This window comes from Serinus canaria, chromosome 4A (assembly GCF_022539315.1).
Source record: "Serinus canaria isolate serCan28SL12 chromosome 4A, serCan2020, whole genome shotgun sequence".
In the NCBI taxonomy this organism is placed as follows: Eukaryota; Metazoa; Chordata; class Aves; order Passeriformes; family Fringillidae; genus Serinus; species Serinus canaria.
Window position 1 is genome coordinate 18,457,739 of NC_066318.1, and position 17,912 is coordinate 18,475,650.

Consider the following 17,912-nt stretch of genomic DNA (forward strand, 5'->3'; position numbering starts at 1 on the left):
GGAGACAAAGAGGAAAAATAGATCCAGACAGAGCATCAAGTGTAGAACACAGTTTCTTTTCTTGAGCCACTTTTTAATTTATACCACACAAAAAAAATCATTATTTGCAGCACAGGGCAGCAGCACCCCTGGTATATTTAAGCCAGGGCAGTTTTCCCTCACCAAAAGGCTTTGTGATGTCTCAGCACCTCTCCAAATTTCCACTTCTTATCACATTCTCTCAGATTTTGGTGTTTATGGGATTTTTTAGTGATTAAGTGGTGAAATTCAGCGTTGGCATTTTTCAGCTGGTACCAGGAGTTGCTGTGAGGAGTTATCTTCTCCCTCCCATCTCTTCCCGACCCTGGAAGTGTCACAATTTGATTTCCTCCTGGCATCCTGCATGGCCAGGAACATCAACATCCAGAACCCGTTGCCCCACAAGGTTTTGTCACAATTCCGCAGCCCTGTGTGAGATCTGTTTATTGAAAATATTTTATTGCTTTCTAAAAATCAGTTTTAATAAACTCCAAGGAGATACAGGAAGTAGATCAGCAAAATTATTGAACACATTTAATTCTCTGGAATTTTCTCTGCAGGAAGAGAGCCAGCTCTGTGAGGACAAGTTGAGGAGACCCCATTTTGCCAAAGTTCATCGAGGTTGATCTCCTCCCACTGCACCACTTTAATCCTCAAATTCCAGCACAGCTTCAGTTGAAATCAATGATCAATGGAATGGTTTCAGCTGGAGTTTGATCAGCACCTTGCACCTGAGTCAGGTAAGAATAAGACCAGCAGTTTTTGGAGATGAAACAAGCCATAACTGCAGTGTTTGCCAAGGAAAACTCTTCATGAAGGTTTGAGACTCCTTCCCAACTCCTCCTGCTCAGCAGCCACCACTCCACACTGCCTGTCCTTACTAAAAAGTCCACATCCTCCCATTGCTGCACTCCAGGAGCCATCCCACCATGTCCCAGTGATGCCAGTAAGATCATGGGTGAGCACATCTCCAACTTCTTCTCTGTATTTCAGGAACTTGCAGAGAAGATGGAGAAGACAAATGACTGCCTGGAGTGGCTGGAATTCCTTCCTCTGATCCTATGGAATTTGCACTCTGGAGGAAACGTGCCATGAGATGGGAAGAGTTGGGCTGTAAGGCAAGAGACCAGCTCCTGCCATCCTCAAACACATGGAGATTGCCCTCCTGAAATTCCTAACACGGGAAGGGAGGGTCTTTCCTAAAGCTCCAGCACCTTTAAGGATATAATATTGAAGTCATCCAGATGGGAATTCCACCCTGACACTGAGTGTGAAACAGAGAAATGGCGCCTCAGGTCATGGCATTTCTTTGGAGTGTTGGGTTCTGCCAACAAAGACTCCCGAGTGCGGTCAAACACGCGTGATCTCCCTTCTGGAGAGAACACAGCAGGAGACACCTCCAGCTCCCAGCCCAGACTTTGCCAAGTCCACTGGACCCACCAGCAAACACCTGGACACATCTCCCCTCCTCCTTCCCCACGTGGAGTAGCAGTTGGGGACACTGGCAGTGCTGGGGGGACAGCTGGACTCAAGGACTGGAGAGCTCTTTTCCCACCTAAAGGATTCTGTGTGATTCAAGTTTCATGCAGTGTTTTCCCCCCACCAGGTAATTCTGCACTGCTTGGCCTCACTCCATGCCCCAAACCCACGGAATTCCCTCCCAGTGTCAGGGATAAAGCTCTGTCACTCGGGGCCAGCTATCACCAAAGAAAAGCTCGCTTTGGCTGTGACTGATCTCCAGGGAAAGCTGGCAGTGTCCCCAAGGGAAGATGTTCCTGCTGGGTGCCTGTGGTCTGCCAGGCAGCGCCGCAGTGGAATGTTTGAGCAGTGTCCATAGAAGATGAATGAGGCACCCCTGCAGCTGGGAAGCCTCTCCCATTCCCCAGTTTGGCTGCAATGGCATTTTCCAGCAGCTGAGCACGGAGCTGTGGCAGTCAGAAGCGGGTACGATGCTCGGGATCGGGATCTGGCCCCGGATCCACCAAGGCAGCTCTGCCCACCCCATTGGGCACAGCATGGCCATGACTCTGGAGCTCTTCCCAGCCTTTTGTGGGGTAAAGGCCACTGCTAGGGACCACCAGGTGTTTCTTCTGCACCCGCTCCAGGATCTGCAGCACCTGGAATGAGTAGACACAGCTGGGAGTAGGTTAGCAATTAGGGGAGAGCACTGATTTCTTCTCCAGCTGTTGAAATAATCAAACAATCATAACAAAATGGGTTGGAAATGACCCTTAAGGGGGCAAGGACACCTTCCACAAGATCTTCTCCCCCTGGGCTAGGACACCTTCCACAAGATCTTCTCTTTCAAGTGTCTGGCTCGGTTTTGGGATGACACACATCATTTTTGCACTCAGAGGTCTCTGGGATGGGTGAACATGGAGAGCCTGCCCCACAGCGGTCTGTGACCTTGGATCTTAGAGCCCTTTCCATGGATGAATTGGCCCCAACTTGCTCACTCCCCATCTCCATAGAGGTGGTCCAGAGCAGGATCAGGACAGAAGAATGGAGCTCTGCTCTTGTCCCTCACACCAGCCTGGGATAACTCCTTGTGCTATCACAGACTTCTTGGTCTCCTTACTGAATTAGGAAGCCCCAGGCTGAAATTCATTCAATGGAGAAAGGGAATGGAAATTAAATCCAGCTGAATTTCACCTGAGACTTGGGGATGATGCCGACTCGGAAGAATCCAATGTTCCCACTGTCGATCTTGGTGCAGTCCACCACGGTGGAGGCAATGTTCTCTGGAGAAGGCCCACCACAAAGTACTGCATCCACCTAAAACCAGCAGATTTCCTCACCAAATTCCCCTTGGAAAGGGAGAGTTTTCCCTCCCAATGGCAACTAATTCTTATCAAAGGCAATGCTGCTCCTTCCTGCCCCTCTGCAGTGACACCAGTGCTAGATTTGGAGTGAATGAACCTCAAAGCAAAGCCCGGGGAGGGCTCTGCAGGGTGCAGGTCAGCAGCACAGCATAGCACAGGCAGGTTCACAGCAGCTGAGGAGCTCTGGAGAAGTCCCACCCACAAAGAAAATGTGTTTGAAGTTTTGATTTTTGAGGAGTTGGAGGTGGTAGATTTGCACCACCTCTTGTTTAAAGCTGCCATGATGACACAAAATATAAAACACCCAGAATTCAACAGTGAAATCTGAGAATCATGGAATCACCCAGAGTTAAAAGGATCCACAGACAGCATCAATCCAACCCCTGGCCCTGCACAGGACACCCCAACAATTCCACCCTTCCAAAGGCTCCTGGAGCTCTGGCAGCCTCGGGTCCATGCCCACTCCCTGGGGGAGCCTGGGCAGTGCCCAGCACCCTCTGGGGGAAGAACCTTTCCTGATCTCCCACCTAAGTCAATGAAAGGCCATGACCATGGCACTTCCATGAAAGCTCTAACAGCCAGGAATATTTTGGAGCTTGGCACCAGTTTTAGACCAGCCCTAGCCCCAGATGGGAATCGCTGAGTTCCCACAGCCCATTGCCAGCTGGAGCCCTGGCACATCCAGGCACCAGGATTTTCTTGCTTGTAAGCAAGAATGAATTTTTTATTGCTCCCATCATCCTCTGTTGGAATATGAACCCACTCACGTTGCCAAGCCATAACTACACTGTGCAAAGCAGAAGAGATTTGGTTTCACACCAAGACCTGTGCTTTAAAATCTTGGACACCGGCATGAGAAGCATCCATGAGATTTTTTAAATTAGAGGCTTTCCCAGATTCCTTATACTATCTATTGATTTGCCTTCTGGAAACAAAATGGTTGCACTTTTCCATCCCCATGTCTCTTGGTTACCTTATCTCCCAGCTTGGCATACACTTGGTTGTGGTGGGTCGTGTCAGCCTCTCCTGTTGGGTTGGCTGAGGTGACCACAATGGGGCCAACCTGGTAAGAGAAAAACAGGAGTCAAAGCTCTGAGCAGGACTTTGGGGATAAAACAGGTGACTTGAGCTCTAAACTTCATCTGTGACTCTGAAGAGAGCTCAGTGTGGCTCACCCAGGTGAGGCACCTTTTTCTGCAGGCAACCACAGTCCCAGCAAACTGTGTTTGAGTGACCAGCACTGACAAATTTGGGTTTACTGATGATGGCCATGAAGTGACATCTTGCTTTCCAGCAATAGCACTTGCCTAGACCTACAACACTCAGGGTATCACAGCTCCTGTGGCCACTTTCTGCACCTTCTGAAGTTATTCCAGCCTCAGAGAAGTCCCTGCTTCCAACAGTGTTCTATGTTAGAAATTAAACTGTGCCTGTTAAGGGCATTCTTCTGATTTCCTGACCTGGTGGTTGCTCCTTTTCCCCTCTTTGCTGCCATAAGATCCCTCCCAGCTGCCTGCAGGCCCCAGCCCTTCTCAGAGAAGGGGTCAGGTCACCAGGGCTGAGGTGCTGTGACTCACCAGGTCGATGAGGTGTGTGGTGACAGAGCAGTCGGGAATGCGGATGGCCACACTCTGAGGGGTCCCAACATACTTAGCAGAGTCCTTCATTCCCAGGAAATCCACCCATTCACCTGTACCAAGCAGAGTCACTCAGCACTTGGAGGTTTACATCAGCCCAAACACAATGATTGTAACAGGAATATCCCTATGGAACGTGGTGTTGCAGGAGTTCGCAGTTTTGGGAATTTCAAACCCAAAGCTCTCCAGAGGGCTTGGAATTAACAGCATTTCCTCACCTCTGGGAATGACCAAGCTAATGGGAGATGGCCAGGCAGCCTCCATGAAGTCCCAGAGGAGGGGAGTGAACAAGTGCTTGGCAGGTTCCAGCTGCTTTAGGCTGGAAATCCAGAGGGACATGGGGCGATCCTGAGCCTGGCGCTTGGACCTGGAACGAGGGAATAAAAGGTGAGGCTGGAAGTAAGATGAGGATTCAAATTCTAGGAAAGGAAACTGCTGGAGAGGTCTAAAGCTAAGAGAAGGTGTGCAGGCTCTGCCCCAGGTCACCAGTCTGGAGTAGGAGTAGGACTGTTCAACCACTGACTGTATGGGAAGGAACTTTATTGGTTACTCCCAATCAGGAATGTCTGTTTCCAAATCAAGGCTTTAACTTCTTGTGTAATGATGGGTAGAGGTCCCAACAGCCCAAGTTCTGAGGAAACCTCACCAATATGAGGGGCTCCAGCTTAGAGCAAGAGTCTGTTGTCACCAGAGAGGTTTTGTTGTGGCTACACATACCTCCAAGTAAGAACAATAACCCCCTGCCCTATCTGCAAAAAGTGGTTTGGGTTTCTTGTGGTGTCCAAGTTACCCAACTCCATCAGCCTTCAGTGTCCCAGAACACAACCACAGTCCAATTCCCTCCTTTCCTCACCTGGATCTTCTCTCTCCCTTGCTGCTCCCACTGAGGCTGAGCTGCCTTGCTCTCAGCAGGTGCTACAGCCAGCACTCAGTAGCAGCTCTGAGATCTGGAAGGTTCCTGAGGCCAGCCCAGGTGCCAGGACTCACCGGTGAGCTTTCTCCACGGCGTCAGGCCGGCTGCAGGCGGCCACCAGCACGTACACGGTGTCCGTGGGGATGCCACAAGTGCCACCATTCCTCAGGATATCTGTGGGCACATAACAGGGCACGAGCCTTGAGTGACAGGGGAGGGATGTAATTCCTACGGCAGAGTTGTCACACCATGTGCTGCTTTCCTCTCCTTGTCCCGGCTCCGGCAGTGCATTTTCCCAAAGGGATATCTGGCATTTAGGGGAGTTCTGGGCCAGAGTGGAGAGAGTAAGGACCAAGCATTGGCTCTGCTCTCTCTGTGCAAAGCTTTGGATGGTAGCCCCAGCCTGGAGGATTCCTGGGTCTTGGAGCAGATGAGGACACAGGGAAATGACGCAGGAGACACAGCAGGAGACACACTGCTCTACTCAGATTGTGACTCCTGTAACTTGGCCCACTTTACCAAAACATCACTACACCATCTAGATTTCCACGTCAAGGCCAGGTTGGATGGGGCTTGGAGCAACCTGGTCTAGTGGAAGATGTCCCTGCCCATGGAACAAGATGGGATTTAAGGTCCTTTCCCACTCAAACCATTCTGTGATTCTCCGATTGGGATAATGTCCTTTTAAAAGTGTTCTGCTACAAAACCTCCCAGAATTTCCCCTCCCTCTTGCCTACATCCTGCCCTCTGTTTTCCCCTTACCTGCAATTCTCTTGACTGAGGAAGCTTTCCTGGCAGGCAGGTGAAGGCACTTGCTTGTTCCTGCCCCAACACCACTGAGCTGCACCATGGGCCTCCCCATGGGCAAGCAGCAACCCTCAAAGGTGCTGCTGGCCAGGGCAGCCAGGAAGCAGTAAAAGCTGACCAGCCCAAAGATGAGGGTGGCAGCGATGTCGTATCCAGGGGGAAGAGCATGGATGGCATCCAGCAGGAAACTGACAGCGATGAGCATGAACGTGAGGGAGTAGAAGAACCAGGCCATGTTTAGGAAGAGTGAGCAGAAGACAATGAAGCTGTTGAAGAGCATGAAGGAAATGATGCCCACGGCTGTGTGGAAGCTTCTGGCAGTGCCACAGAGGCCACTGTACCTTGTCAGGCCCCAGATGATCCACATGACAGAGTAGAGGATGAAGGCACTGCTCTCCAGGGTTTTACCCCGGGCAAAGGCCACTGAGCCACCGAGGAGCTTCAGGATCCCACCGGCTACCACCACCCATGGAATGACCACGGTGGCACGAGGAGCCTGGGGGTCTCCTGAGGCTGTTAGAGCAAAAGAAGCCAGGACACTGCAGGCATAGGCAAGGACTTCTGCATCTGCATACTTGGAATAGCCCAGGTAGGGAGTGTGAAGGTCTGGCCCCTCCCGGAGCTTCAGGAGGCTACTGCGAGCAAGGAGGGCCTTCACAGCACCCTTCCCTGTTGGGATCTTGGCCCTGGCCCTCACATTGTACAGGTGAATCAGAGCCACCAAGGCCGAAGACACAAAAATGGCCACGGCCACACCTTGGGGGCCACCTGCAAAAAAACCCCTGGGGCTGCAGGCCAACGCAATGCAATAGGTAACAAAAACCAGCAAGTACAGGCCATCCACAGGGCTCTGAAGGGAGAGAAAAAGAGCCAAGACAGCAAAAAGAATGGAGAAAACCACCAGGAATGGGGTTGGGAGAGACGGCTCCTCTGGCTGCCAGGTGGGGTACAGGAGGCAGTAACCTCCAGCGAATTTGAGGATGGAAGTGAAGCCAAAGGCTGTGGCCATGAGAACGTCCATTGCACGGTAGGACAACACACAGATGCCAATCTGGTAGGTGCCAGCTGCCCACAGCCAGGACACGTGGCCCAGGAAGAGTCTGTGGGTGACCCCCAGGAGCCTGCAGCAGAAGACACTGGCTGACAGCATGTTCAGGAGTAGCCCGGGGGCTGCAAAGGGGTTGGTGCTGCCAGCGCTGCCCCGGCCCTGCTCCTGGGCCTTCTTCTTGGCGAGATCTGTGCCAGGGAGGGCAAGGTTCCCTTTGGTCAGGAGGCGGAGGATCCTCCCCAGGGCAAAGTAGCCCCCAACCAAGCAGACACTGAGGTGACTGCAGGCCACGGCTGAGGGCCCGAGCGAGGAGCTGCAGTGCAGGGCCACCTCATGGGCGCTGGCCAGGGACACGGCGGTGGCCACCAGGCCCAGCAGGGGCTCTCTGCAGAGGAAGCCCACCACGGCCAGCAGGAGCAGGGCCAGGGTGAAGGTGGCCAGGCCTGGCACCAGGGCATCGCGGGCATCCCCCGGGCCGGGCAGTGCTCCCTGCCCTGCCAGGATGAGGATCACTCCATAGCCACTCCAGAGGGCTGACAGGGTCAGGCACAGGGCCACCAGCAGCGAGGCGTTCCTGAGGCTCCTCCGGATCCCTGCGGAACAAATGGAGACAGGGCTGTGGTTTTGGACAGGGTGTGGGAAGCAGGGGTTAGGAAAGGTGGGGAGCAGGATCACTACAGGGCAAGGGTCAGCACAGGTCCTGCCTGATGATGGATTTGTCCTGGAGAAAAGGAGGCTCAGGAGGACCTTATCCCACTCTTCAACTACCTGAAAGGAGTTTGTAGTGAGGGGTCAGGCTCTTCTCCCAGGGAATAAGAGTCAGGACAAGAGGAAATGGCCTCAAGTTGTGTCAGGGGAGGTTTAGATTGAGTATCAGTGGAAATTTCTTATTGAAAAAGTTGTCCAGCCCTTGCACAGCTGCCCAGGGCAGTGGTGGAGTCCTCCACCCTGGAAATGTTTAAAGACACACGGATGTAGCACCTGAGGACATGGCTTAGTGGTGACCATGGTGGTGGTGCTGGTTGATGGTTGGATTTGACAATCTTCAAGGTCTTTTCCAACCTGAACAATTCTGTGATTTGATGATTCTGTGATTTCATGTTGCTATGAGTTACAAAGAATAAATAATTCAACATACTTTCTAGATAGTGTGGGTTTTGTCCTAAGCAGTGATTTTTTTTTTCTCTCAGATAAGTAGAGGCACTGTCTCTTGACACTTACCCATGGACATTTCAATCCATGCCTGCTGAAAGCACTCTCAGAAAGCCTGGGAGATAAATGTGTATTCGGTGTGTTAAAACTCCAAGATCCTGGTAGAGCATTTGTTTAAAACAAACACTGATTTCTTCTCTTGCCTATAGAGGGAAAATTTGCTGTGCTGACACAGAGCCATGGAATGGTTTGGGTTGAGAGAGACCTCAAAGCTTATCCCATTCCACACCTGCCATGGGCAGGGACAACTTCCACTATCCCAGGGTCCTCCAAGCCTCATCCAGACTGGCCTTGGGCACTTCCAGGGATCCAGGGGCAGCCACAGCTGCTCTGGACAACACACTCCTCTGGGAGAAGGGATGAGTGGCCCAGTGAGGCTGCTGTGGTTTGTATCCTGTTGGCAGAGCAGAGCTGGATGTGGACAGCTCTGGGAGGGAGCTTGGGGGCTGGGCAGCCCCAGATCTTACCTGCATATGCCAGGAGAGCCGACACAAGCAGCAGCAGGACCCCGAGAGCCGTGCTGGGGATCAGCGGGGCCGCTCGCGGGGAGCTGTAGAAATGCACGGCCAGCAGGAGAGAGCCTGTGGGACACGGAGGGGGGAAACACAGGGCATGTAAACCTGGCCCAAAAACCAGGGGAGAATCAGGGTGGACAGAGCAGGGAATAGAGGGAAAATAACAGAGCAAGATCTGCAAATAGGAAAGCTTAAGGAGCTGGGGGAGTGTGACTCGGTTTGTGCCCAAGGTCTCACTTCTTTCTGCGTGCCTGGTTTGAAAAAGCTTGGAATTTGTCACTTGAGGTTGCCCAGAAAGATTGTGGTGCCCAACCCCATCAAGGTCAGTTTGGATACAGGGGCTTGGAGCAGCTGGGTGCAGGGGAGGATGTCCCTGCCCATGGCAGAGGATGGGACTAGATCATCTTTAAGGTCCCTTCCAACCAAAACCACCCAGGCAATGTAGAAAAGAGTCTGAAAGTGCTGCCCCATTGCCAGATAAAGGTAAAATTCCACGATTCCAGTTGTACGAAAGGCAGACAGACACACACTGCAGCTGATCCCTCCAGCTTTGTACTGATGGAAAACCAGCTGAAAAAATCCAGGAAGATGAACACAAAGGAGGAGCTAGTGAAAGGGAGTGAACACAGAAAATAGAGCTGCAGGGAGAAGGGCTGGAAAATGAAAGGGGAGGAAACTGCATCCAAACCGAGATGATTTACCACAGTGACTATGAAGAAGTTTGGATTTTCTTCCCACCCAGAGTGGAACGAGTACAAAACTTCAGGCCAGCCCTTGGAAGCCAACACAAATATTTTGTTGGCCGCCGAAGCAGGCGCAGGGATCTCTGGATAAAAAAGCTCACCCCAGGCAGAGAAGCCTGAGGATAAACAGCCTCTTTAGCCCCCTCGGAAAAGGAGGGTGTCCCGCAAAGCTCGTCCCAAGCCCGTGTCCCGTGCCAGGATGCCAGGAGCGGTCCCTACCTGCGGAAATGCCCAGGAGCCCGATACAGGAATGCAGTGACTCAGCCCCGCTGTCGCCCATCCCTGCGCGCCGCAGCCCTGGCCGAGGGCTGCACTGCTGCCTCTCTTTCCTCCCATGCTCTTTATAACCAAACCATCGCCGCTGCCGCCGGTCCTCCCTGCTCTCCACCCCTTTTCCCTACAAACCTCTTCTGTTCCTGCTCCTCTCTGCATGCGGGAGGAAATGCAAATGAAGTTCTGGCTGCAGTAAATTTGGGGCTGTGAGTCAGCGTGGGCTCCTGATAGCTCCCTCCAGGGGCCTCTTAATTTTACTGTTGATTAACCCTTGTTCAAAAAGACACTTGAAAAAAAAAGGCTGAGAGTTTATTGCTGTTGCTGCCTTTTTTTGCTCCTGCCAGTGAGGAAATTACACTGGTTAAAATGAAGGTTTTTGCAAGCATCCACCTTGGTGGAGGAAACAAGCCGTCTGCAAGCCCAGCAGCTCCTTGGGGACCACTTGTTTCTCCTCACACTGGCCACGGGCCTGCTGTTTGTCCCTGTCTCAGCTCTGAATGCCTGGCACCAGCCCCTTGAGCTAAGCAAACCCAGGGCAGACTCAGTGCCATTTCCTTAAAGGTGACTTCTGTCCATCTGCAACTCCACATCCAGCTCCTCCAGCCACAGAGAGCCTCGCTGGCTTTCCAGGTCAGGAGTGAGTGTCCAACACTGCCAGGATTGTGTCCCAAAGGGGTCATGAAGGACCTGTGGGCAGCTTCCTCCTGCTCCTCATCAGGAATGCATGGTCAGGGCACAAAGGTGTTTTTGGATGGAGGGGAGGCTACAGAAAGCACTGGCCTGGGGATCGTGTTGAGTCATTGTCTGGGTGGGAATTGTCAGAGAACTATTCTGTGGGAGCTGACAGAGCTTGGTTCCTCTGTTGTGTTGTTTTTGGGGATGGACCAGTGTAGGGCCTGTTCCCTTGGGGGCTCAGCTCCAGTTAAAGCAAATCCCACTCTCCAGACAAGGTGAAAGGTGCAGAACAGCATGCAGAGCTTTGCACTGATACTCTTGGGCTGCCCAGGGATGGCTCTGCAGAGTTCCTCCAGCAGCCAGCTCTGACATTCCCCTCAGCAGATCCTGCTCTGTGATTCCCCACAAATCCCGTTCCACAGCCAGGGCAGGAGGACAGGAAAGTGGCTGGGAATGGGGCTGGGAGCTGCACTGGCTGAGCTCACAGTCAGGCCTGTGGGATCATCCAAGGGGTGTTGGAGCTGGGACAGCATCCAGAAGAACCCCAGAGCATCAGGCACTCTACTCATCAGGACCCTGCTTCTCCTGCCCTGAGCCAGCTGCAGCATGATGGCAGCTGGATCCAGCTGGATCCCCTTCACTGCCCCCAAACTTTCCTGGTATCTCTAACTGTGCTCACCCTGCAGGAAGAGGATCCCTTCCCACCCCTCCTCACTAAAACCTTAATGCAGATCAAAGCCACTTGTTAATACCAAAACCCACAACAAATGTGTACAGCCAAGGCCACCTAGGCTGGAATAACCCAGCTGAGAAATGTAATTTATCATTCATCTCTTCATTGCAGAGAGACCTTTAGGGCTGACATGTCTCTTGAGACAGATGTTTTCCCAAGGGGAGGAAACAAGCCTGGCTGGTCCAGTTGTACCAATTCCCCCGGTGAGGGGAACCAGCCCAGCCGCTTTACACCAGGCAGGGGTGACTGATGTGGTTTGCAGCAGGCAGGCTGTGGGAATGCTCAGCCTCTGGCTATCTTTGTTCCATGGCTAGAGGGACTGCTCCCAAAGCAGCTGCAGGAAGGAGCTGTTGTTCAGGTTGCAACATCACTCGGTTGTTTTTCCATGCAAGAGGAAATAATACACTCCTAAACCATAGTTAGGATTCCTTAGATAGCAAAACAAAAATAGGGGAAAGGCTTTGGGTGTTTTTTATGCATATCTGCTCTGGGCAATAAAAGCAACTGAGAGGCACAGTGGGTTGGGTTAGTGGGACTGCAAGGCCTGTCACACATTTCTTGTTCCTGCTTGTTCGGGTAGCAACTGGGTGCCTGAAATGCCACATTTTGGGAGAAACATGCCATAAATGAAGTCCCAAGCAGCAGCACTGAGCCTCCTCCCCAGGCCTGCCCTGATTGAACACCTTGCCAAGCCACGAGTTCATTACCCACAGGATGTGCTTCATGTCTCTCCCAGAAATGACAGAGCCCCAAGGAACATGTCTTATAAATAACCCCTGAAAAACACCCTGCAGCCATGTTGTGGGAGTTTTTTGTTCTCTCAGCCTCCACAGGGCACAGTTATTTCACCAGGGCTGGGCTGAAATAGGTACAGGATCTTGTCCATGGGAGCAGAGCCAGGGTGGGAGAAACAAGCTCCAGACACTGAATTCAGCTCCAGGGGCCCCTCCAGAGTTCAGGGCTCCAACAATTTCCAGTACCACCTCCCTGGAATTAAATAAATGGAGAGATGGTGCTGTTGATGAAGAAGCCCATTATTCCAGAGATGAAGAAGGGCTTGGACAATGCTCTCAGGCACAGGGTGAGATTGTTGGGGTGCCTATGCAGCACCAGGAGTTGGACATTGTGAGATCCCTTCCAACTCTATGACTTCATTAATTTCTAAACTCAGAGTGCAAAAGCCAGCAAACAACTGCAGCAAAGTGTAAAATATCCACTTTTGAGAGATGGGATCCGAGGGAAGGAACATTCAGGATCCAAAAAGGAACTGTTGGTGTTAAAAGTCTGAAGCAGCCTATGCAGTGCAGGGTTCAAAGAATGGGTCAGAGAGTGGAATGCACTGGCTGAAATCCTGGCTCTGGGCAGGCTCCCTTTGATACCATCTCCTGTGCAAAGGTTTTGGTGCTTCAGTCTGAACTAGAATGGAAAATCAACAGCCGATGAGGAAAAACACAGCTGCTCTGTTGAGCAGGGCATGTCAGCTGGGGCTGCTCTGCAGACAACGTGCTGGGAGGAAGATCTGTAAGGGAGCAGCCAGTTGAGGAAACAAATAATATTTATATGCCCCGCCTGTAGAGCTGGAAATAAAACCTCCTTTCCAGTAAGAAACTGAGCCCAGCCCTCGCGGCCCCACCTGCAGCTGGGGAGGGCTGGCGCTATAAAGGGCTGCGGGCAGCGAGCAGAGCTCACAGCGGCGCGGGGCTCTCCGGGGAATCCTTTGCTCCCGGGGGACCATGGCGAAGCGGGTGGCCGTGGTGCTGGCTGGCTGCGGGGTGTTCGATGGCAGCGAGATCCACGAGGCGTCGGCGGTGCTGGTGCATCTCAGCCGGGAGGGGGCTCAGGTAAGAGGCACCGGAAGGGTCCTGCCCAGGCTCCTTCTCCCGGCTCTGCTCCTCATCCTCTTCCCTCCTTGTTTCTGAGACAAACTCCCCAAAAGGCAAGCAGCGGTGTCTGGAGTCACTGGGAGTGGTGTGGAGAGCTCCCTGCTCAGCTGCGCTGTACGCAGGGATTGACTGGCGCGGGGCTCTGCATCCAAATCTCCAAGAGACTTTCCTGAATGCCTTCTCTCTTTGCTTCTCGCTTCGCATTCCCTTTTCTCTCCAGCTATTATTTCTGTTTAAAAGACAGTTTGGGCTGCTTGAAATTAACCTTTTTAAAACATTCAAAGAGTAGAAGTGAAAAAAGAATCAGAGAATCCCAGAATGATTTGGGTTGGGAAGAACTTTGAAGCTCATCCATTCCCATCCCCTGCCATGGGCAGGGACACTTCCCACTGTCCCAGGCTGCTCCAAAGCCCGTCCAGCCTGGCCTGGGACACTTCCAGGGATGAGAGAACAGACAAGGGTTCGTGAGTTAAACTTGAGTGGTAAAAAGGTGCAGCTGCTCTAAAAGTCGGGAGAGCCGCTCCGTGAGACTGGGGAAGGAAGGAGGGAGGGAGGGAGGGGGGGAGGGAGGGAGGGAGGGAAGGAGGAAAGGAAAGAAAGAGGGAGGGAAAGCAAGCAAGCAAGCCTCTGGAACATCTCACTCAGCCGTGGACCACGCACGGGAATGGGTCGGAGCCGTTCCCCTGGGAATGGGAATTGCTGTGTGGAACACGGAGGCACAGGGGTGACCTTCCCATGCCAGCCCCCCCAGTTCCAAACCATTCCAACCCTGCCTTCCCTCTTGGCTCCAGGATGAGTCTTGGCCAGAAGTTTTCTTCCCTGTATGTAATTTTACCTTTTCCTCTCCTGGACCTGCTGCAGTCCTTCCCTCCTGCCATATCCCAGCCCAGCAGGCTCGGAGCCCGTCCCTCCCTCATCCCTGGATCGGCAGGGGCCTCTAGTGGAGGAAACTCGAGCGTCATTTCAATCCCTCCTTTTCGAAGAAAGCCGAACAGCGTAGAATGGAGTATTTCAGCTGCAAGGGAGCAGAGCTCAGTACCTCCCTCTCCCCGGGAAGCTGCCATGAGGTTGCCTCTCAGCTTCTTTGTCTCCAACCTAGATAATTCCAAAGTCCTCGGCTGCTCCTCACAGGACATTCCTTCCTTCCAGGTGTTCCTTAAATTGTGGGGCCCAGAACTGCACAGGTGGGACAGTCCCAAAATCTGTTCACCACCCTCCACTCTTAATTTCTCCATATGAGTTTGAAAATGCTAAAGGAAGGGAAACATTTTCCAGAAAAACACTCTGGCTTTGGGAAAACAGTGGGTAGGGAGAGGAAACTCCAAGTCCTGTGGGAGATGGGGTGGGACAGCAGCTCTCTGGGTGGTCACCCAGCAAGAGGGATTTAATGGGATATGGATGGATTCTTCAGCCCCCCAGACAAGCAGTTCTTAAACTACTGAAAGCTTCCTTCCTTGCTTCCCTCCTTCCTCCCATCCATCCTTCCTCCATGCCAGCTCTTTCCCAAGAAAGCCCCTCAGCATTCCCACTCACTGCCTGTGCCTTTCCCACGTTTCTCCATAGTTCCTGAAGGATAACAGCCCTCTCCCCTCACTCCAGGCTGAGGTTTACGCTCCCAACATCCCCCAGATGCACGTGGTGGACCACATGAAGGGGCAGCCCACTCTGGAGCAGCGCAATGTCCTGGTGGAAAGTGCCAGGATAGCCAGAGGCAACATCAGGGACCTGGCTACGCTGGATGTCAAGGGGCTGGATGCCCTCATCATCCCAGGTAGGACTGTCTGGGGTCTGCCTGCCCACAGCTTAGATACTCCATAGGTCTGGAAGGCCGTGGGAGTCATGGGATAGAGAGGGACAGGCTGGAGCAGGGCTTGGAAGGAGAGCTAATTTTAGTTCTTGATTCTGGACAAAAGCTGCCAACCATCCAATCAACCTGAGCATTCCATCACACCACACCTCGCAAAAATCCTGCCCTGGATACAATCTCCAGCTCAACTGTTTCTCTTTCCTCAGGTGGCTTCGGGGTGGCAAAAAACCTGAGCACTTGGGCAACACAGGGCAAGAACTGCAGCATCTCCAAAGATGTGGAGGGTGTCCTGAGGGCGTTCCACGCTGCCCACAAACCCATCGGGCTGTGCTGCATCTCCCCAGTGCTGGCAGCCAAAATCTTTCCGGGCTGTGAGGTGACTGTGGGACACGACACGGAGTGTGAGCAGTGAGTGACCGGGGGGGTTGGTGACAGTCACACCAGGGTCCCCCCAAAGTGCCCAGGGATCCTGGCCAGGTGGTGGAAGCTCACAAGGAGCTGAATGCTATTGCTGAGAACTCAGCTCTGCTGCCTCCAGTGAGGCCTTCAGCACCTCCAGCCTTTTTGGGGACTGAACAGGGAAAAGCAGAAACTGTGGAAGACTGATTTTATCATTTCTCAGCACAGCAGAAGGAATGATGTAACACCTGATCTGTTTGCATTTTTTTTGTGTGACTTGTTTCCACAACTCTGATGGCTTTGAATAAGACACTTTATTTTAAATTAATTGAAATGTAATTTATTATTTTAAATTAATTATTTACCTCCCTGATGTCCCACAGACCCAGGGTAGGAAAAGCCTTTGCTGACTCTAAGCTAAGCAGATCCAAGGCAAGAGCAGGATGGTTACCCAAGGCTTGGAATGGGAAGAGAGGGAGGGAGTGAAACTGTCTTCAGTCCTACAGGGAAGCTGTGACTGGATTCTCCCAAGGACAGGCAAGGAAAGTTGATGGCTTTTGCTAGGAAGGGGTTTTTTCGGTAACTTGGAGGAAGTTGGTGGAAACCCCCCCCCCCCAAACGTAAATCTAATTGTTGCCCAGGGAAGCTGTGGCTATTTCATCCCTAGCAGTGTTCAAGGCCAGGCTGGACAGAGCATGGAGCAGCCTGGGATAGTGGAAGGTGTCCCTGCCCATGGCAGGGGTGGCACTGGGTGGGCTTTGAGGTCCCTTTTCACCCAAATCTTCCCAGGCCCCTATTAACATGAGCACTGGAGTGGGCAGAATTAGGTAGTGGAACATCCACTAGTAGTAGGTAGCAGACCTGTGTTGGGACACAGGTCTCATTTTGGCCTTACTTCAGATGTTTAACTCATTTGAACAGGAGGTTTTCCTGTTGTATAGTCCTGGAGAAACTCCTCGAGCAGGAGATTTGTATCCTACTGGGCAGGTTTTGTGCCGTGACCACCAAATCTTCCCTCTGGCCCTTCCCCAAGCACAGCGTGTAGGAGATTCCCCACTCCAGGTTTTCCTTCCCTGTTCCTTGCAGGTGGCCTTATGCCAAGACTGCTGAGGCCATGAAGGAGCTGGGCTGCAGGCACGTGAACAGCCAGGTCACCGAGGCCCACGTGGATGCCAGGAACCGGCTGGTGAGCACCAGCGCCTTCATGTGCAACGCCCCCATCCACCAAGTGCACGATGGCATCGGGAGCATGGTCAGGGAAGTGCTCCGGCTGGCCTGAGCTCCCCCAGGCATCCAGCTCCTCTCCGTGGATCCTGTCCTTCCCCTTACACAGCAACAGCAAAAGTGACACTCAGTGGCTCTGCCCCAGAGCTCTGATGGCAGCTGAGGAGGGACAATCCTGGAGGTGGTGTGCTCTGCCAAGGACATGTCGCTCCCTGGCAGGAGCTGGGCTGGGAGCTGCCGTGGGATCGTGGGATGGGGGTGGGTTGGGAGGGACCTTAAAGCTCATCTTGTGCCAGCCTCCTCCCATGGGCAAGGACCCCTTCCAGTATCCCAGGCTGCTCCAAGCTGGTCTTGGACACTTCCAGTGATTCAGGTGCAGCCACAGCTTCTCTGTGCACCCTGTGCCAGGACCTCCCCACCCTACCAGGAGGAATTCCATCCCAAAATCCCACCTATCCCTGCCACAGGCTCCCACAGGGCCCAGGGTCAGCTGCTCCCCAACCCCTCCCTCAGAGCAGTGAATTGTGGCCAAAGGAAGGAACCCAGCTCTGCTACCAAATAAAACCTGATGCTTCTGCTGAATTCTGAACTCTGCTTCTGACTTTGCCTTTCCCTCTGGATCAGGACAAGCTCTGGGTCAGTTGGGAAAATGATACAGGAAGAAATCCCCAGCACCAGCCCCACCTTGTTTTGCTGGGATTTGTCAAAATCCAGACTGGAGCAGGAATGTGACACTGGTGAGAGCAGGAGCAGCCCCGTGTCACCGGCCAGCTCTGGTGGGAAGAGGTGAAATTCTTCTCCTGCATTAACAGGACTGGAGAATTCCAGGTTGGAAGGATCTCAAGGCTTAGCTGGTCCAACCTTTCCTGGTAAAAATGCTGTCTAGAGAAGATGTCCCAGCAGCCTGTCCTGATGGATCCAAAGTTTGGATGCCCAAACTCAGGGAATCCTCCACTTCCGACAGCTGATTGTTTCATGGTGAAAAATTGTCCTATGGTTCCCATTCAGAATCTCCCCAGGAGTGTCCTGTACAGATTATCCTTTGTCCTTTCCATGATTCCTCATAAAAAGGCAGTTTCCTTCTCCTTTGTAGCCACCCTTCAAATACCAAACATGGTGACAAGATCACCCCTAAATCCCAGTTTCCCAAGGCTGAACAAGCTCAGGTCTCTCAGCCTTTCCTCACATGGGAACTTCCCAGGC

General features: G+C 52.6%; 2 protein-coding genes across 2 annotated transcripts; one reads left to right on the forward strand and one right to left on the reverse strand.

Moving 5' to 3' along the window:
• Positions 1 to 92: 92 nt before the first annotated feature.
• Positions 93 to 10,176, reverse strand: LOC103816492 (uncharacterized). The gene is made up of 9 exons (XM_009090485.4): positions 9,935 to 10,176; positions 8,925 to 9,038; positions 6,153 to 7,838; positions 5,465 to 5,564; positions 4,696 to 4,844; positions 4,418 to 4,530; positions 3,814 to 3,903; positions 2,671 to 2,793; positions 93 to 2,135 (listed from the first exon to the last, which is right to left on the reverse strand). Exons 1-9 carry the CDS (start codon positions 9,993 to 9,995, stop codon positions 1,953 to 1,955), a joined length of 2,619 nt encoding a protein of 872 aa, XP_009088733.2. The 5' UTR covers positions 9,996 to 10,176; the 3' UTR covers positions 93 to 1,952.
• A 2,668-nt stretch (positions 10,177 to 12,844) lies between these two features.
• On the forward strand, positions 12,845 to 17,291 carry LOC103816323 (putative glutamine amidotransferase-like class 1 domain-containing protein 3B, mitochondrial). The gene is made up of 4 exons (XM_018914226.3): positions 12,845 to 13,237; positions 14,879 to 15,050; positions 15,293 to 15,494; positions 16,572 to 17,291. Exons 1-4 carry the CDS (start codon positions 13,130 to 13,132, stop codon positions 16,762 to 16,764), a joined length of 675 nt encoding a protein of 224 aa, XP_018769771.1. The 5' UTR covers positions 12,845 to 13,129; the 3' UTR covers positions 16,765 to 17,291.
• The last annotated feature ends 621 nt before the right edge of the window (positions 17,292 to 17,912 follow it).